The sequence below is a fragment of the Paroedura picta genome, chromosome 10 (assembly GCF_049243985.1).
Source record: "Paroedura picta isolate Pp20150507F chromosome 10, Ppicta_v3.0, whole genome shotgun sequence".
Taxonomy (NCBI): Eukaryota; Metazoa; Chordata; class Lepidosauria; order Squamata; family Gekkonidae; genus Paroedura; species Paroedura picta.
In genome coordinates, this window is record NC_135378.1 from 33,328,359 (window position 1) to 33,348,246 (window position 19,888).

The window sequence follows — 19,888 nt, forward strand, 5'->3', positions numbered from 1 at the left end:
ACTACAGCAGCACATTGACACTATCCAACATGTGCGGTACATTGCAGACACTAAATAAAGCCCTTTAAATGCTCTTTGCAACCAGATTCTACTATGTGAAATAGCAAAATCCAGTTGCAAACAGTCTCTGAAATAAATTGAAATGGCATTATTTAGCATGTGTGAAAGTGCCCATAATGTTTTTAATCATTTTTGAAAGAGGTCTCTTTACATAAAGCTTTTAGCTCAACCTTTAGCCCCTCTTTCCTACTGAAACAAAGCCAAAATTTTTGTTACTTATATGTATACCTGTTTTCTCATTTATCTTAATTTTTGATGCCTCTTGGTTCCCTATGGAGGCTCAGATCACGACGGTAGAGCGGCTAGCATTTTACCACTTTTACTAGTGCCCTACTTGGCCCCAGAACACCGAGCTACAGTGATCCATGCAATGGTCACCTCTAGATTGGACTTCTGCTTCCGGTTTAATTCCAGATCAGGCTTAAGGTTTTGGTTATCACCTTTAAGGCCATACGCAGTCTGGGCCCAGTGTACCTAAGGGATTGCCTCTCTGCCTATACCCCTTAAAGAGCCTTACAGTCAACCAGTTCTAACTTCCTTGTGATCCCTGGCCCCAAGGAAGCCCACTTGACCTCAACCATGGCCAGAGCTTTCTTCATTCTGGCTCCCATCTGGTGGAACAAGCTCCCAGAGGAGATCAGGACCCTGACGGAACTCAAACAGTTCTGCAGGGCCTGCAAAAGGGAGCTCCTCTGCCATGCATTTGGTTGAGGTCGACCAGTACCACCTCTTCCAATCAGCCCCCATCAGCCTTCCTCCTACAACTATCATTGCAGATTCGCCCACCCACCGGGACCATCAGTAAGCATTGATTTATTGTTCTCCTCAATGTTATGTTGTTCATAATGTTATAGTTATTATTGTATTATTATAAACTGAGTTATTTGTATTGTTTGATGTAAATCGTCCTGAGCCTTTGGGGAGGGTGGCATATAAATATAATAAATATAACAAACCAACCTAGCCTGCCAGGATGGAGATTGTATGAACTGCAGGGCATGGGGTGATCATGAAGCCATGTGGGTCAGGGACCATAGTAAGGAGGAGAATTGATTGAAAAAGCTTGATGGACCCTCCCCTCTCCCTCCTAGGAAAATAAACCTCTACTCCGTATTCCACCATTTGCCAGCATCCACCTAGTGAGCAACTTAAAAGATCAGTGAAAAATGGCAGTTTTGTTTTTTGAAATGCTATCCCTGTCACTTCTTTGATAGATTAAAAGCATGCGCAGAAGTTTGAAAGAAACAAACAAAAAAAAAACAACCCCTGATTGTTTCACCAAACTCTGCCTCCTGCATTTTCCATCCCACAAATCTTTTTGTTACAGTCTCTGCCAGCTTCTTTGATTTCATTTCAGGCTGGAGCTGGAAGTAGCCAATAATAAGTGCACTTAACATTAAACTTCTGGAAGGAAAGCTCAGAAGACAAAGTCATCGCCTTTACTTAAAAGTACTGATGTGAAATTGTTCACATACCACCGTGGCATATGTGAACAGTAATTATAAGGAGGAAAGGAGAAGAGTTATGCTGGTAAGATCACAAATGCTTCAGATTTGAGGGAGATAGATGTGTTATTAAATTGTTCCTGACTTATGGAGCCCTATGAATTAATGACCTCCAAAACATCCTATCATTAACATTCTTGCTCAAGTCTTGCAAAGTTAGGATTGTGGCTTCCTTCATTGAGTCATTCCATTTCATGCTGGTTCTTTGTCTTTTCCAGCTGCCTTAAACTTTTCCTAGCGTTATTTTCTTTTCCAGTACAACAGCCTCAGTTTAATCATTTTTGCTTCTAGTGCAAATTCAGGCTTGATTTGATCTCATACCCACTTATTTGTCTTTTTGGTGGCCTGCGGTATCTTTAAACTCTTTTGCAGCACTGCATTTCAAAGGAGTTGGTTTTCTTTCTGTCAGCCTTCTTCATTGTCCAACTCTTGCATCCGAGCCTAGTGGTATATATCTGACTGTATATATAAGACTTGGTTTCAGCCTTATATGGTTTTAGACATAACCACAGAGGAGACCTCCACAATTATCTAGATAGGCAGTTTCCAATAGGAAAGGAAAAAGGGATTCAGGATGTTATAGTTTTGCCTGCCTAAAGCAGTGGCACCTGATGCCATGATACCCCCAAGTGGTCCCTTGTGCAGAGATTCTACCGTGCTCAGCCCAGTTTTTCCCTTTAAACTTGTGGCTTGTCAGCTTTGTCCTTGAATTCTTAGCCGGAGTCAGTGATGAACTGGATAAGGGTAAATAAATTGAAAATCTGACCATATAAAATTGCTTCCAAATGAACTCAAATCAAATGAAGTTATTGATGGCTTTCTAGTACCAGTGAAGTGGTAGAAATTGGATCACTCTGCCCTAGAATACAGTTGATAAAATACAGAATGTCCATGGCTCTGGATCTCCTGCTGAATGCAGAAATTATAGGTGAACAGTTTTCCTCAGTTGTTATTCTGCCGTTCTTGGGTTTCTTTTGCAGTTGTCTTCCGGAAAGAAGAATGATTTTTTAAAAGTCTATGATGGATTTCATGCAGGAGAAAGTTATATTAATTTGACATTTGTAATGTATTAAAAACAAGTTTCCCTAAAGGGGAAAAATGCACATTTGCTATAAACTTGCTAAATGAATGACTTAAATATAAGCTTCAGAATACTGTCGTGCTGAAATGCGTTATCATTTGTATTTATCAAGGAACCCAGATTTTGAATAGGTCACCTGGTACTTAAGCAATATAAAAAGCCTACAGCTCTTTTCAACAGGTTACAGTAAAGCCCCCTAGAGATAAGTCCATTTTATGAGATTCAGTGATAGCTTTAAATGGCATCTCACACACACATATCAAGATTAGGAGATGAAATCTTCTTATCTGCTGCAGTTTTATATGAAAGAGATCTTTAAAGCATTGACCTTTAGTACTGAGTGAAGTCTGAAGTCTTCCGGGCCTTGTGGCCATTGTGACATGTCGTTGCAGTGCCTTTGATTGCTAAAGTGGATTTGGAAAGGGAACACATCTGTTACAAGAAGACCTTGAGTATAATCTCTGAAGACCAGCGAATTATATTGCAGAAATAGAATGAGAACAAGTTTTGAATCTGAAGGTATAAGAAAAATTGATTTTGAACATAAAATATCCTTATTTTCAATGTGAGATGGATTTTTTTAAATGCTAGGTGTATTGAATATTGCAGTAAATGCGTAGAAAAGAAGAGATATGGAATATGTACGTAGGAGTGATCAAATTAAAAATATAGCTGTAAATTATACTGGTTATGAAATTAGAAATTTAAATTTGAAATTTAAAATGACTGAGGTAATAAATATTTATTTTGTACAAAGTGGTTTGGGGATTATAGTGAATGAGACATTGGGAAGAAATATTTCCTTGATAGTTTATAATGATTTTTGACCCTTATCCTTATCCGTGGTTCCTCTTAATATTTGGGAAACTGCCCGGTGGGGGAGGAGTCGATCCAGGGTGTCCAAGTTGGAATGGGGCCAATCAGGGTGTGGCCCTACTTGACCAGCCCTTGCTGGATCGGTGGCTGCAGCAAGAATGATGAGGAGGAGGAGGTGGTGGTGAGGGTGGTGGATGTGACACCGGGACTCAGCGGCCCTGCAGGATGCCGCTGGCCCTATTTGCCCAGCCCTCCCTGGACCTGGAGGCAGCAGCGAGAAAGAGGAGGAGGAGGAGGCGGTTGTGGGGGCAGCGGACGCAATAGAGGATGCAGACACCCTTCACCTGGCTCCTATGCCCGCAGCCCTCGCTACATGGATGCGATGGCAGCCAAGGCGGCGGCAACAAAGGAGTCCACCATGGGGAACACGCAACACCCGTGGACAGAGGCCCCCTGCGACAAAGAGTAGCGAGGGAGTCAGCGGTTGGAAGAGTGCCACAGTGGCACACACATCTCACCTGCTATGAGCAGGGGCCCGCAGCGCCACGACAGAGGCAGCAGGGAAAACGCTGCACAGCCGCAAACAGGGAGCAGCCACTGGCAGCAATGGCAGCAAGGGGCCCATAGCCACACCGCCGCCGAGGAGGCTCCCCGATGCCGGGAACAATACACCATGGACGCTCCCCTAGAGGGTTTGGGTGCTCGCAACGGGGAAGTCTGCCATGTGTTGGAGGCCGCGATGCCCACATCTTGGAGTGCGGTAGCGGTGCCGGCTGGGGCATGTGGTGTACCTCTTCAGAGTCTGCACACCAGGGTCAGGGCAGGCAGTACTCTTCAGGGGCGACAGCACCTGTATTGGGTCCTCACGGTGCTTGTCCACAGCTGGTCACTGTACTCCAGCCCCCCCCCCCTCCAACACGACCGCATGGTGCCCTAAAGGTACCGCAGAATCCCCGCCTACCTGCCTCCGCCCCACACTCTCCGCTCCTCCAACAAGGCTGAAGCCCCGCCAGGACTCTTTGCAGCTCCCCATTTCCCCCCGCTAGCGCCCACTGCATTTAAAAACGCAGCAAGCTTAACGGCTAGTATATAATAATCTTGTTTTATACATACATACATACATACATACATACATACATACATACATACATACATACATACATACATACATACATACATACATGCATGCATGCATGCATGCATGCATACATGCATACATACATACTATATAATATAATACAAATATAACATACAATTATAGACAGACAGTCATCTAATTCAGCTGTCTTTGTTTCCCTATCAGCCCTGAAATCTTCTTGTGGATGTGAGCTTACATTTTCTATTTCTCAGGGGAATATAATGATGTTGAGACTGTTGATATGCTCCCAAATTCTTTACTTAGTAATAGTTCCTTGAAGGGTATAGCTAGTGTGTAAAGCAGACAGTAAATTCAAAAGATTTGGCACTTCTTTCTTCAAACCAAAACATAATTTGCTCAGCCAAAATCATACATCAGCATGTTTGCTTATAACTCCTGAAGTTGTAGCATTATGCCTACAGGGTCTGATTTACATTTTGAGATCTCTCTCTCTCTCTCTCTCTCTCTCTCTCTCTCTCTCTCTCTCTCTCTCTCTCTCTCTCTCTCTCTCTCTCTCTCTCTGACAAATTGCTGTGTGCTTAGGTGCCATGTAACTATATGATGCTAATGACTGTATGGATACCGTAACTGACTAAGCAGAAGGTGTTTAATTATTTTGTTAATTTCCATCCTTTCGTGAACTTCCCTTCTGGTTACCTGAGATTTGACACCATTGCTCTGAGGCTTCTGCTTACAGAGGAAGGGGGGGGGGGGTTCCTATTTGAAATAGAGTGGGGTAACAACAACAACAACAAAAACAGGAGTGTAGTTTAGTGATGAGCAAGTTTAGATAAAGCTGCCCAGATTACAAATGTTGGGAAAGAAAGCTACTAAATGCTTGCTTTGGTAGGATCTAGTTTGTATCCACCGCAATTTGTCCATTTAGATACCTTTACAAATTGTAATTTAGGGGATGATCACCCAAGCACTTAATCCCCTTCTGTGTGCTGCTAATGCCAGTCTAAAATAAGGGCTGGGAAGTTGTCGCTGTTGTACATGAAACCAGAAGATTATTGTCAGGGAGAAGTTAAAAGAACAAATGATGGAGAAATAATGTGAGCAGTATGCAACAGGTCGCAATCCTGTTTAAACAGCAGAACTGAGAACTTGAACTCATTCCTTCAATCACTGCAGATTGGCCAGTAACATAAGTAGCTAACTCCCTTCATCAGACTTGAATTGCTAAACTAATCTGGCTTGTCTGCCTTTCCTCATCATTCACCTTTTCTCAGATATTGACTTACATTGTAAGCCTGAGGGCAGGGCTTGTCTCTCTTCTATTTTTTTCATACAGTTGTTAGCCATGATAGGTGTTCCAGAAAATATCATACACCCTCACAAGAAGGGACCCACAGGAATTTGCAGGAGCAGCTATCCCATTATTCCCTTAGCTACTTTACCTCCCTCCTCACCCCTTATCTATCTCTCACTTTTTCTGTCACTGTTTCTCTTGTTTTCCCTCCCCACAACTCCTCCTGTAACTCTTCCTCTCCATCTCCCACAAAGGGCTGTCGGTCTGCCTCTTATTCTCACATCCCAGAACAACTGCTGTCACTGATTTCTCCTTAAATCCCTTTCTTTCCCCACCAGTTCCTACTGTCATTCTCTCTTGCACACACACACACACGTACACACTTTGTCTCGTTCTTTCTCCATCCTCCCTCCCATCATCCTTTCTCTCTGGCTCCCCTGCCTACTGTTGAGTACACAGTCCCTCCTCTCCCCTACCCCAAACAATGCCACTGCTGGGGAGTGGCAAATGTGGGCTTGGCTGCAGGCAGTAATTATTTCTCTACTCCTTTACTCCCCCATTCACTCAGTCTTTCCACCACCTCAATGGGGGCAGTGATGGTGACTCACCCACCCAGCGGTTTCATTGCTTCAACAGCAGCAGAGATGGGAACTTGCCCCCACCGCCCAGCCATTTCACTGCCTCAGCAGCAGTGTCAGTGGTGACTCCCCCGCCCATGCGGCTGCTTCACCACCTCAGTAGCATCAGCCTATGTGACTCCTCTCACTCACTCTGCTGCTTGCCCAGCGGAATGGAGCTTTGTCTGCACTTGCGCAGAAAACGCTGCTGTTTGGGGTAGGATTTAAATCCCCCTTCCGTCGTTGAGGTCATTCCAAGCAAGCTGCTTCCGGGCACCGTAAGGGAAATACTTTGATGAGCTGACCATGCCACTAATGTAGTGTGTTCGTTCCAGTGGTGATTGTCTCAGGTGGAAGCCATTAGAGGTTGGATGTTTTGTGTCCTCTGGTGACAAATTCGTCCTGAGCTGCTGAAAACTGAGGTCCATTCCGCACTCATTCAAAATTGCACAATGGTTGCAAATTGAAATCGCTACTGTTTTGCTATTATGCATAATGTCGTTGACAATCTGCAACACTCCTGAAATCCGATCCGCAAAAAGCGCTTCGTTGTAGTGCTTTCAGGGAAATCCCCAAAAGTGGATTCACCCTCCGGAAAGCACTACATTCTTGCAACCAATCTGCAACACTAGCGATAAAGACCTGTGCGTTAACATTGTTGCGGTTCCAACAAAGTCCCTCCCCCTAGCTCTCTCCTCTGATCTTCTGGCGAAGCGATCACCATTTTTTTTCTCGGAGCGAGCGGAGATCAACGCACCGGCAAGCTTTCATTTACCCAGCATGGCTGATTTCGTTTACCCAGCGAGGGTTGATTTCATTTACCCAGCGAGGCTTCCCTGGCTGCAGTCCCTCCCCAGAGCTGTTTTAAGTCACCAAGCAGAAAGCAACACACAGCCCCGTTTCCTGGTTTATTTTCCCTTTATTTTCACTGTATTTTTGGCCGAAAATCACGCCCGTGCAGGGGGGCGTATTTTTTTTCACTCTGGGGGAGCATGGCAACGATGAAACGGCAGCTCAAACACCACCTGGTATCTAGATGGGTCTCTCCGTTGCAGCGAAACAACGTTGCAACGTGTGTGTTTTTTTTTAAAACCTTCCTTAAAGGGAAAGGGGCTTTTTGGGAGCATGATAACGGCCGCCCATTGGCTGCTTGATGGCCAGGGGTGGGACAAAGCTCGGCAATATCGCTTCCTGGCTAGCGATTTTTGCCGAGACTGGAAACCTGTGGGAAACGATAGAAACGCAACTGGATTCTACTACAAAAGCAGGTATGCATAACGACGAATTCTACTATTTAAAATGGCGTTTTTTCGTTCCGCAACTAATTTGCTACATAGATCCTGGTTCGGAATGGCCCAGAGAACTTAGTGCATTTCGCAGTGATTGTATAAGTGTTCTGCAGGAAAAGAGAAACCTCAATATGACTTAACATTGGTGTATTTTTTTTAAGGCTGTTTTGGAGACAACTAATAAGATCTGGCTTCCCCCTTCCCCTTTCTTGTAGTGTGTATAAATGAGAATGAGTGGGCTGCAGATTGTGATGAGGCATATGGTTGAGGGACATTTTATAATTGAAGCTCAGCAAGAGTGCGAGATGAGGGGTTGGCATGTAATGAATGCTGCTTGAGTGAACTGAAATATTTATGAACATTAAACCATGCAGAACCAGTCGATTGGAGGCAAGGAAGACATGTCCTTAAGATGATGGTTAGCCTAAAGTGCGGTCACATGGAGAACTATCCCAGCTAGGAGAGCCATCAGAAAAGGAACACTTAGGGGCCACATTACAGCTCACGACAGGTGTTTGAAACATGTGGCTCTAGAGCCAAATGTGGCTCACTGTCTGTCCTGGCCACCAGGTGAGAGAACCACAGTGTCTAACAGCAGGAAGAGGAAGAAGAAGAGGTTCTTATATGCTGCTTTTCTCTACCAGAAGGAGTCTCCAAGGAGCTTACAATCACCTTCCCTTTCCTCTCCCCACAACAGACACCCTGTAAGGTAGGTGAGGCTGAGAGAGTCCTGATATTACTGCTCAGTCAGAACAGTTTTATCAGTGCTGTGGTGGGCCCAAGGTCACCCAGCTGGCTGCATGTGGAGGAGGAGCGAGGAAACAAACCGGCTTGCCAGATTAGACCTCGGCACTCCTAACCACTACACCAAGCTGGTTCTTAAGGAGTACTTGGGTCGCAGTCCAAATGTACAGCACAGAGTTTTATTGTTTGGACAGCTTTGTTAACCATCATGAGCCATTTTTGGAGTGGCAGTATAGAAACTGAAATATCAATCAATTAAAGGCAAAGTGAGATAGCAGTCCAAGGTCAGGTTATGCATTCCAGAAGGCAGAATCAAGAGCAGTTCAAGGGCCAAGTAACAAAAATGGCTACAAAACAGGCCTCACAATGGGTGGGATACCTGGCAAGATTGCAGACAAGTTGATCCTATACTAGCTGCATCATCTCTATAGAGGCTACCAGTCCGAATAGTAAATATGTTAGGCTGTTCGTTGCAAGCTCACTCCTCTATTCATGAAGAGTACATGGACCCAAATCCTCTGATGACTGATTGGCCTCTCCCAGTATGTCCTTATTAGAGGGGAGGCCACAGGCTGCCAAAGACTCATATGCCTTCTCTATGCTCTCATTAAATGCTCTTGTTAAACTTTTGGCAAAATTTGCTTATTTACAGTATTTGCTGGCATATAAGACTACTTTCCCCCCCTGAAAAACATGCCTCCAAGGGGGGGAGGGGTCATCTTATACGCCGGGTGCACTTCAGCTGGGATAGACATAGTTGCCCATAGTGGCCCATAGTACTGTATTTTGAGTGGAAATGTTGAGGGGTCGTCTTATACGCCGGCAAATACAGTAGTTATGAAAGAACACAGACCCCTGGTTTAGTGGTTAGAAGTCTGGACCCCTATAATGTCTTGCTTTTAAATGGTTTAATAAATGGTTCTTTTCTTCCCTGATAATATCAGAAATAGATTACAGTGTGAATCACAACAACAAATAAATTCTAGCACTCTCACCCAAAGTGCTTTAAAACCACAAGAGCTGCCTGATGAATCAGAGGGTTCACCTCATCATCCCCTGCTCTGTGTTTGGTAGCATTTGCCTTGGGGACAGCAGAGATAGGGTGTGAAAGCATGAGCCCTGCCCTAAAAGTTATTCCCAGCATTTTCAGATATTTTGCTTGGAGAAAGCATGTGTTAGTTTACTGTTGTGTTCCTAAGTCTGCTGTACATGCTCCTTTGTTCTTTGTTCTTTGTGTTACCAGGGTGATTTTGTTTTTAATTCCACCCAAATACATCAGTTCTAATTGTGTCCTTTAAAACCTTCTGCAGAAAGTGATTTATTATCCATTTCTCTTCTTCTCTTTTCCTCAGAGTTACATCCATGGAAGCAGCCAGGCCCAGTTTGTTGCTGAATCTCACATCATACTACTCCTGAGTATCCTTCAGTTGTTGATGGATGGATCAAGGCAAGCTAACGTAGAGTCCACTATTAAACGAAATTGCATTGACACTGAATATCATTGTGGGTTGGAACAGTGATTGCATTTTCCTGTTTATTCGTTGCCATACTGTTGTTGTTTATTGGTGGAGAAATCTTCAGCTGCCTTTTTTACTGTCTGTTTTGTCTGCTTGCTTTTAAATTATTATTATTATTATGTAGCTGCTTCATCTTTTAAATTCTAACTTGTTTTCTGGCACTGTGCTATTTGTTTTTAGTTTTTCATGTCAGTAGTCAGAAATGTTTTTGAGTGTTGCAGGAGTCAATGCATGGTATCAGTAAGGATGATGAGGATCAAGGTGTAAACTGGTTAGCTTATCTTTTGACAAACTTCAATCGATCAGTCATTGCCAGAGGACTGGATACTATGGATTCTGCACACAGCACTCTTAAGATTACACACCACATGTTTTCATCCCCACTCACAGGAGTATAGAATGGACTGGATCCCAATTCTTGGACATGAACCTGAAATTATTTTCTGGGGGTCCCACTTTAAGGGGAGGAAGAAGAATCCCACTCCACAGACAATCATTCCTATGGTAATGTCAAGTCTGGATCTAAACCAATTTGTTGTGTGATCAGGATGATACTCCTGTAAGGCTTAATATGTGTATAGCTTGTCTGCATAATCAGCCTGCTGTTCAGAAGGGATGGGTGTATCATATGGCTAGGATTTATTTCAAGTAAGTACACCATCATATGGCACATTAGGCAGATTGTGGAGTAGAAGTACACAGTTACAATGTTTAGTCCAGAATTTGTATGTCTGGTCAGTGTCAACTGTATTCTCATTTAAGAGTTTAATTTGTTCATTGATAAGGCATGTATCTTGAACAAAATATGTGAGCTAGTGTGTTAGAGATGCAGCATAGTCCCTGTAATCATCTTATTTCTCTAATAAGAATTTGTCATACCATAGATGGAAGTGGATTGTGCATTTGATCATGGTATCATTAATGCCAATCTAATATTCATGACAAAATATTACAGGATGAGGATGATGAGGATGATGATTAATTTGATTTCTGTGCCACCACTCCTTGACCAGCTAGCCTGTGGTGGCTCACAACAGCAAATTAATACAGCCAGACATAACTCCCCCCTCCACCCACCCTAACCATCCCCTCTAACCTCCCTCCCACCAAGCTGTTAGGTACTGCTGTATGCTGTAGGGGCCCAGAAGGATGTAAAGACAGATGTAAAGGCACCAGAGGTATCAAAGGGATAGGGATAGGGGGAGGGGCCAGATCTTCCATATCCTGGCCTCAACCAAATGCCTGGCAGATGAGGCAGATATAGACATACATATATATACATTCTGGGGAGGAGTTTTCTTTGGAGGGTGGGTAGGTTTCTGAATCTGTCTGATGTCTTCCTCTAAGAGGCATATATCAGAAGTATAGTGCATAAATTGAAGGTTGTGACTGATGTTTTATGTGTACATGCCCATACACTTCAATGTTATAGCTTCACTGGATTTTGACATACATGGAGAGTTCTGCCCAAGAACAGACTGATACGTTCTTTCTGGTTTTGAGGACTCTGTGTATGGGATGTTCTTTTAGAAAAGTAGGCAGCGTTCAATTTTGCAATATCATTGTTAATGCTGAGTGTCCCCATATGTACACTAGAAGAGTAATATGGCTGAAGTTCATTGATGAAGAACTCTTTTGCATTGCCCTTCGGCAGTAGGGATGTCTTTCTAGTGAATAAATTTACTTCATACTTATTACCAATATGAGTTAGTGGAAATTGTTTAAGAGAATAGGCCCTACGAAAGATGAAAAGCAAGATATTTTAGGGACATGGAATGAAAGTACCCCATGTTCACCAAATATTTGGAAGCAAACAAATATTTGGAAGTATTTCAACGATGTCTCTAAATAGTATTTAACTCTTTGCAGAATCCTGAAAAGAATTCACACATAGACAAACGCACTTCCAATTAAAAACTCTAACATTCAAACTATTAGATACCTCCAAGAAATCAATGTGTTTGTCACCCTCTTGCCTTTGCACTGGGAACCCAGTCATCTCACAACATGGTTCTCCCCTGTTCCATTTTATTATCAGGACTACGATCCTGTGAGACCAGTTAAGATGAGAGTTTGGGACTTGCCCATGAGCACCTAGCATTCTTCATGGCAGAATGGGGAATTCAAAATCGGGTCTACCAGTCTGACATTCCAACTGCTATACACTGCTGGGATCCTTTTCGGGTTATTTTTAACAATTCTGGTGCACCATTCTTGCAACTAATAATCTTGTAGTCTTGCCCTAATATCCTTGTAGTTAGGATGACAGAACAACTATCTCTTGTCCCAGTCTACCCTGCAGCAAGAGACCTTCAAGAGTTTTGTTGGTGGGGGGGCATCTTTCCCCCCCTTTCAGTCAGATATAGATTTTGAATGCAAAGAAATTTTGCGAGCGGTATGAGGTTTTACATGTGGGCTCTTTATTAGTTAAACATGGAAGACTTATTGTGTTTTATTATCCTCTATATGTTTATTCCAAGAAAGGAACATGACAGATTGTTGATTTCCCTAAACAACTTTCTTGAACTTCTAAAGGGTTTTTGTAGAACAGTGTTGTTCCTGGGGGCAAAAACAAAGGCAACTGAGTCGAGGCTTATCTGAGCCATCAGTGGGATCAATATCATTTTTCATCTTTTTCCAGGTTATCAGGAAAGAGCTCCAATTGTTTGAACTTGCTCAGAGTTCCTCAGGGGGTAGCCAGATGTGTTTCTAGAAGGGACTTTCCCAAGGGATTGACATTTGTATGTCTCAAGTGTCAAAAGTGTTATCCTGTTCCTGAGAGAGAAATGGTTTTGTTCTGTCAGCTATGTATAAATCTCTTTTCTTCTTGAAAAACAGGATGACCTTAATGTAAACATCTTGTGAGTTTGTTATGTCTTTCATTCTCAGAGACGAATGTTTTAGAATATTTTAGAATTCATTCTGCTGCTATGTAAGCTCTCAAAGGGCTTCCTTAATGTTATGTTTCCTCCTTTTTGTGAGCTGGTTGGTGCCATGCTCAAGTTGTTCACAAGAGTGCTTTTCACAAACAGACAATATAAGGCAGTTCTGTTCCCCTGGGAGGAAGTCCTCATCTTCAGTCCTGCCTCCTGGGCATCCCAGAGCTAGTGGCTTCAAAGTATCCTGCCTGTCATCCTTCCCTTGAAGCCAGCTAGTGATTTGCAGGTAGATCTTGGGACAAAATGTTGTATTACAACAAGCCCTTGTGCGCTAAACTGCAGGGATTAATATCCATGTTGCTTTCTGCTGATGAATTATTGTCATTTACTCTTTCTTTATTCATTGAACTGGATTATTATATTTTATTATTCTGCTGGGATATTCCTTGTGACCTGTACTTTAAAAGCGCATAAGACCAAATGCGTTTCGACTCTACTGGGTCTTCCTCAGTGGTCAGAACTGTGACAATACACTCTATATAAAATATCTAAACTCATTATAAAGTGTAGTTGAGTGGTTGAATGGGATCTGTAAATTATGGCTCCAACCAATATATGTAAATTTTAGACTTTTTGGAGACCACCTCCTATGGCATATGCCTAGGCTCACCACTCTTAGCTATTATATATGTCTGTGCTGAGAGTGTATCTCATGTGTGTCAGAAAAAAAGTTAATACACACACACACACACACACACACACACACACACACATATATATATATATATATATATATATATATATATATATATATATATATATATATAATATATATATACACACACATACTAGGGGCAAAGCCCGTTGTATCCAAGAATACAACGGGCACTAGAGCTTGGCAGTGGGAAGAGAAAGGGGAGAAGTTGTGCAGTCTGTAAGGGCATGGGGTTGAATGTATGTGTTGTGTGGGAGGTTGTGGTGGTGTGTTGGCAAATGAGGGCAAGGGTGTGGAGATATGGGTGTTAAGAACCTGTGGTTTTGAATGTCCGTTGAGTGTGGGAGAGGACTGACCTTTGGGAGTTGTGGCATAGTGGTTACAGATGAGATTTCTAGAGCCATGTCTTCAGATAAGTGAAGGGAAAATCAGACTGGAGACTCTTCTTAGGGGAAGATTACATGGCAACCAAGCTCAGTCAGGGTTCTGAGGCAAAGTTACAGTTGAACATGACAGTTAGCACAGCCTTGGATCGAATAGCAGCAGCTCTGCAAAATCTCAAGTAGAGGTCTTTCATATCACCTCCTAACTGATACTTTTAACTGGAGAGTCCAGGGATTGAGCCTCAATCCTTCTGCATGTGAAGCTCATGATCTTTCACTGAGCCACAACCCCAGCCCTATTGAGTTGCCTGCAATCTTAGGGCCATCCTACTAAGACTTTTGTCTCTCTCTATCTCCTTTTTTAAACTGATTCTGAGAATCCTTAGGGAGTAACATTAGCATTGTGGAGGCAAATGATAACCTGCTGTGTGCGATGGCACTAGTGCTTACTGGAAAAGATTCAGATTTGGCTTTCTCTACATCAGCCTTCCCACACTAACTTTTTTGAGCCTGTGCCCCCTTTTGGAATTCTGACACAGTGAACAATTTTGGAATTCAGCCAGAAAATGACTGCTTTAAAATGGCCACCACAGAAGGTGGAGCCAGCTTATGTTCAGTCACACAGTGAAAATCTTTGTGCTATATTGGCAACTGCTGCCAGAGTAATTTTTTAAAAAAAATCTGCATAGCCAATCAGATTTTCAGTGGCCATTCAAGTCTTGCTGGGCAAAGTTTGCAGCTGGCCACACCTACTTTCTAAAAACATTTGACAGGCATCAGGAAAGGTATCAGTTTGGGTCACCTGTTCTACATGGATCACCAGGATTTTGTGGTGACAATCTTGGGTGTTTGTCCAGCTCAAAAGGAAAACATATTGATAGTACCAGCATCTACCATCCCTTTAGAGCTTCCTTAACAGCATGCTTTGTAAAGACAGTTCTCAGGCAGTGTAGCATAAAGTCTGCAAATGTCCTCCAATTATGCTATCAAAGCCTGTTGCCATGAGCTTGCTGGGTTCGCCTTCCTGCTCCTGTCTTTTTCTAGCAGGTGTCTGTACAACGCTGAGCATCGTGCCTGTCTCATTTACATCAGAGAAAATCCAGGCTAATTCTGTCAAAGCGTATTCATTTTAGGTCCATCTAAAGCTTGCTTAAAGGATAATGAGACTACTATAAGGCATTTTTCCCACTTCACAGCAAAATTTGAAAGGCAAAACCTGCCAAAATATGGACTTTTCCTCCTGGCAACAGAATGGCTTCCACAAACGGGCTTTCTTTCTAGGCGGTGCATCTGAGGACAGGTATTTCCAGGAGAAGAAAATGAACACTGAATGCGGCTTGAGAATTGTTTTTAGATTTGGATCGCTTTTAATCTGTCATTATAATAACAGCATAGTGCCATTTTCCCCCAGCATCTGTTCTCATTTGTCTTCGACTGGCAAAGGCCTGTTTTGCTTCCTAAGAGCACCAGTCGCTTGTTATCAGGTGCAATTGAGAATGAAGCTTTATGTACTGTAAACAGATTTGTCACCAGCTCAGTTGGATGATCGTTGCCTGAAGGGGCCTGTATGTAATTTTCACAAAATAATAGTTTGTATTTTTAAGGCAGGCTTATATCAATATTTTGGCTGCCCTGAGTTTCTCCCCCCCCCCCTAAAGCCACCAATAAATCATACCAGAAGGTGAGATGTATTCACAATGGGCTGAATGATTCTCAGTTTAACTAAAATGATCAGCTTGATAGAAATCTGCATTCAGTAAGCTTATTGAAGCTCAAGGTACTTTTCTTTGAGGAGGCTGACATAAAGCAATTGTATTTGTTTGCCACCAGTGTTGTTTGAGAGGCTTTCTAAAGACTTGAGGGCAAGGGCAATGTATGTTCTTGTCTCTGTGGTCAGTAGGTGGGAAAGGCTACAGCATTGTAATGCTTACTAGTTCCTCTCTATTTGGTGTTTAGTGCTACGACAGCTGGATATGGGAGAAGATGGTTCTTCCAGATATAATACTAGAATGTCAGTAGGAAGGTTCCTGTTTGAGCCTTTTCTTTAACACAGCTGGTTTCTTGTGTTCAGAAAAAAATCCTAGCAAGAAGAAAGAAACTGTCTGTATGAGGACTAATCCAGGTTTGCAGAGGCATCTTTGTTTGGTTTCATATGATGGAGGATTCAGAACACAGTCCTATATTTGGAACAAGAACTTCACAATGTTACTTCCCTGCCTGGGTAGTTTTCTTCCAACTTTAACTCTTGCTTTCTAACATCTAATGGCTACGTATTACAATCAACACGTAGCTGATGTTAGTGTCAAAGCTGGTGACATTATTCCCTTCCCCATTCATAGTTTATCTGTTCTAAGTCTTCCCATGCTTCAGATGTTTTTAAAATGAAGCTTGAGGAATCCCAAATTAATCTTTCCCTCTCTGACCCCCACCCACTCAAACATGCACCCGTGGTGTTAGAATTTAGATAACATTTCTTCACCTGACCACAAGCCTGCAACAATTCTAGGCTTATTTTACCATAAGCTTTTAATAATACTGGCTTCTGTTTCCTCACCCGAGAACACTGAAGATTAGTACCTCTAATCTGTACTGTTTTCATCCTTGCTGTTGCAAAAACATTCTACTTAATGCAGTTTGGGTAATAAATATTTTCTTTATCAAAAGACTTTCCATTTTAAGTAATGTATTTGCTTGTACAGCAAGTGATAATTTGGAAGTTGTTATTAAGGGGGATTTACAATAACCTGCAGGGGTTTTCTTCCCCCTGTTATTAATTCTTCACTTAATACACTTAACACAGATAAATATGTTGGTAGCTAAGCAGAAATGGAAAACCGTTTATCTAATTGGATGTTGTTGTGTCAATTTTAACATGGCAGTAGCTTTCTGCTCAGGTTGGATTTCCATTTTAGTTTATTCCTGGTTTGTTCGGTTAAAAAAAAATAAGAAAAAGTTTTCAGGGTGAGGCAGAATGGGAAATAATCCATTTGGTTAAGTAAAAGAATGAAGAGACTAGGTGAAATTTAAAAAGGGATAGGGATTTGGAAAATAAGCTTATTCCTACAAACAAATTTTATCAAGGAAGGGTATATTCTTGCCCTTACTTTTCCAAAATGTTGAACACTATATGTCTTGCTCCTGAGAACAAATCAGTGTTTTATCGCCTCTAGTCCACATACTTGAGATTTTAAAAAAATATATAATTGTACATCCTTGTTTCAACTTTTATTTGAAGTTCTCATTTTCAAGCTTTTCAAAACCTATTTCCTCCAGCTGGTTTGACTGACACCTTTCAAAATAGCCCAGGTGTTATCTTGCTGAAAAGGAAGGATCTGAAAATCAGTAGTCTGTCATCCAGTTAGCTGTATTTCTGTACTCTGCCTTTTGTAGCTGGACTAGACTGAAATGGATTTTAAAAATCTTTACCTTCACGGATCTGATAGCTATAGATAGAATGTCAGTGGCATGGATCATCAAAAACATACAGGCTTCATCAAAGCTTGACTTTGGGGTGGCCTCCTAAAGGAAAAAAACCCTTTTTAAGACAAGAATTTTACTGCTTCAGATTCCTACTAGAATGATGCACTTGGATTGATATTGAAGGCAGTCAGTTGGCAAAGTCCCTACGCTGTTCTGTTTTGTTAGAATAATTCTAGTACATAGAAATGCCACAAATTTCTCAGTGAAACTGTTTATCAGAGAAAGTTGCCTTGTTCAGCACTCACAACTGGATTCTGGGCTGATATGTTCAGATGGCATCAGGCAACTCAGACAGCTGCTGAATGCCTAGGCTTCCAGCTTACCCCTGTTTGGGGGAAAGAGCTGGGATTCACATTCTGACTCCATCCACTGAGTAGAATAGCTACATAGTAAAGGTGCCTCTTGTGGCGCAGAGTGTCTGAAATGGCGCAGAGTGGTAAGGCAGCCGTCTGAAAGCTTTGCCCATGAGGCTGGGAGTTCAATCCCAGCAGCCGGCTCAAGGTTGACTCAGCCTTCCATCCTTCCGAGGTCGGTAAAATGAGTACCCAGCTTGCTGCTGGGGGGTAAATGGTAATGACTGGGGAAGGCACTGGCAAACCACCCCGTATTGAGTCTGCCATGAAAACGCTGGAGGGCGTCACCACAAGGGTCAGACATGACTCGGTGCTTGCACAGGGGATACCTTTACCTTTACCTTTAAAGGTGCAAGAGGAAAAAGAAAGAGAGCTGCTTTCTCTTCCCTTCCCTTAAAGCAGAATGGGGACAGAAGCTTTACTTTTGCTCTCTTATTACATAGTCAATGCTCACTGTATGTGGTGAAACAATGACACAATTAAAACAGATTACAAAACTACAGATTTTAAGTTTGAAACCATTTTTGCATATATTTCCTTGATATAAGTCTACTTGTTTGCAGGTTCTAGCAGGGGAGTGCACACCATCCAATCACTGGGGGTTTGGGTAAACTGGGAGAAATGCCAGTTAATTTTCATTGGGGCTTCTCTAGAGTCCCAGAGTGGAAAAACATTTCTGCCATTTTGATGGCTATAGTAAAAAGAAAATCTTTCCAATAATTCCAGACAGCAGAATTCACACAGAAACTGCTGGGTTATATGGCTCCACCCCAGGAGTGACCTTTAATGCAAGATTGCACATGAGGCCACTGCAGAATTGGTTCATAAGGAACTTTAATAGCTGTTCAGATACTCACTGGAGGACACTGCCAATTCTGAGAACCATTGTAAGGTCTCTTGTTGGGTGGTCTGTTCCTTGGAATCTACTTAAAGGTGTTCCATCGGGATCCCAGTTGCATGACATTCGCCTTTGCATGGATGCATCACTCACATGTTGGAGGCCTCACTGTCAGGGGTTAAGAGTGAAAGGGACATGGACTAGGAAGAAGTCCTTTCTTCACATTAACTTAACTGATTTGAGAGTGGTCAAACTTAACTCTTGCTTGTTTTGCAGAGACTGTCAAAAAAAAGGCACATTCTGGTAGAGACAGATGTTACTGCAAAATTCTACTTGAACAAGCAAGGAGGCATAGGATCCCCCTGACTGTGCAGAGATGCCATACATATGGCAGTGGGCAAGGGCTCGGGGTCCAGTTGACAGCTGTTCATATAGCAAACTTCAGTAACAGAAGCAGACATCTTGAGCAGAGGCGCAAATGAAGAACAAGAGTGGTCAGTATCAGACCACCATCTATTTGCATCATTGGACCACAAGAAATACAGTAAGTTCTGCTCCAGGGCAGCAATAGGCAGAGGTTCCTTGGGAGATGCCTTTCAGTGGCATTGACATGGACACCTGTTTTTAATTTTCCCCCACATATACACATGATGGGATCCTTCACAAGGCAATCCTCAAGCTTACCAAACATCTTGTATATTCCTGGCTCCATTTTGATCCAGGAGAGTGTGAAGCACCTGAACTGCACAACCCTAATGAAAACAGGGTTGCATTTACCTGTAACCACTGTTCATCAAGTGATCTTCTGTGCAGTCACACATCCCTCCCACCAAATATGATGGCCTCTAATCAGGAGAACTGTGTTTGATTACCCATTCTTCCAGATGCAGCCAGCTGGTTGACTTTGGACTAGTCACAGTTATTTCAGAGGTCTCTCAGCCCCACCTACCTCATAGAGTATCTGTCGTGGTGAGAGGAATGGTAGGCGATTGTAAGATGCTTTGATATTCCTTTGAGTAGTAGAATGCAAGTGCTTCTTCTTTTCCCCACAGTGAGCTACCAAAAGTGAAGGGGCCTTCTCACGGCCATGAAGGAAACTTAGGGGAGTAAGTCTGCATGTCATAATTCTTTGGGTGGGAAAAGGGATCCTTAGAGACAGAGGGGAGGGGGGAGTGCTCCAGAAGCATAGAAACTTCTTTAGAAAAGCTGAGAAATACTTCT

At 42.6% G+C, this 19,888-nt stretch overlaps 1 protein-coding gene across 3 annotated transcripts in view; it reads left to right on the top strand.

Moving 5' to 3' along the window:
- Positions 1 to 19,888, top strand: part of TUSC3 (tumor suppressor candidate 3) — a 141,832-nt gene that overhangs the window by 102,265 nt on the left and 19,679 nt on the right. For 2 of the 3 annotated variants that reach the window (XM_077302083.1, XM_077302081.1), the window contains exon 7: positions 9,855 to 9,918. In XM_077302083.1, the coding sequence (XP_077158198.1) occupies positions 9,855 to 9,918 (64 nt within the window). Of the gene's footprint in view, positions 1 to 9,854; positions 9,950 to 10,409; positions 10,543 to 19,888 lie in introns of those variants that run through there. The other variant, XM_077302082.1, reaches the window with a different exon arrangement.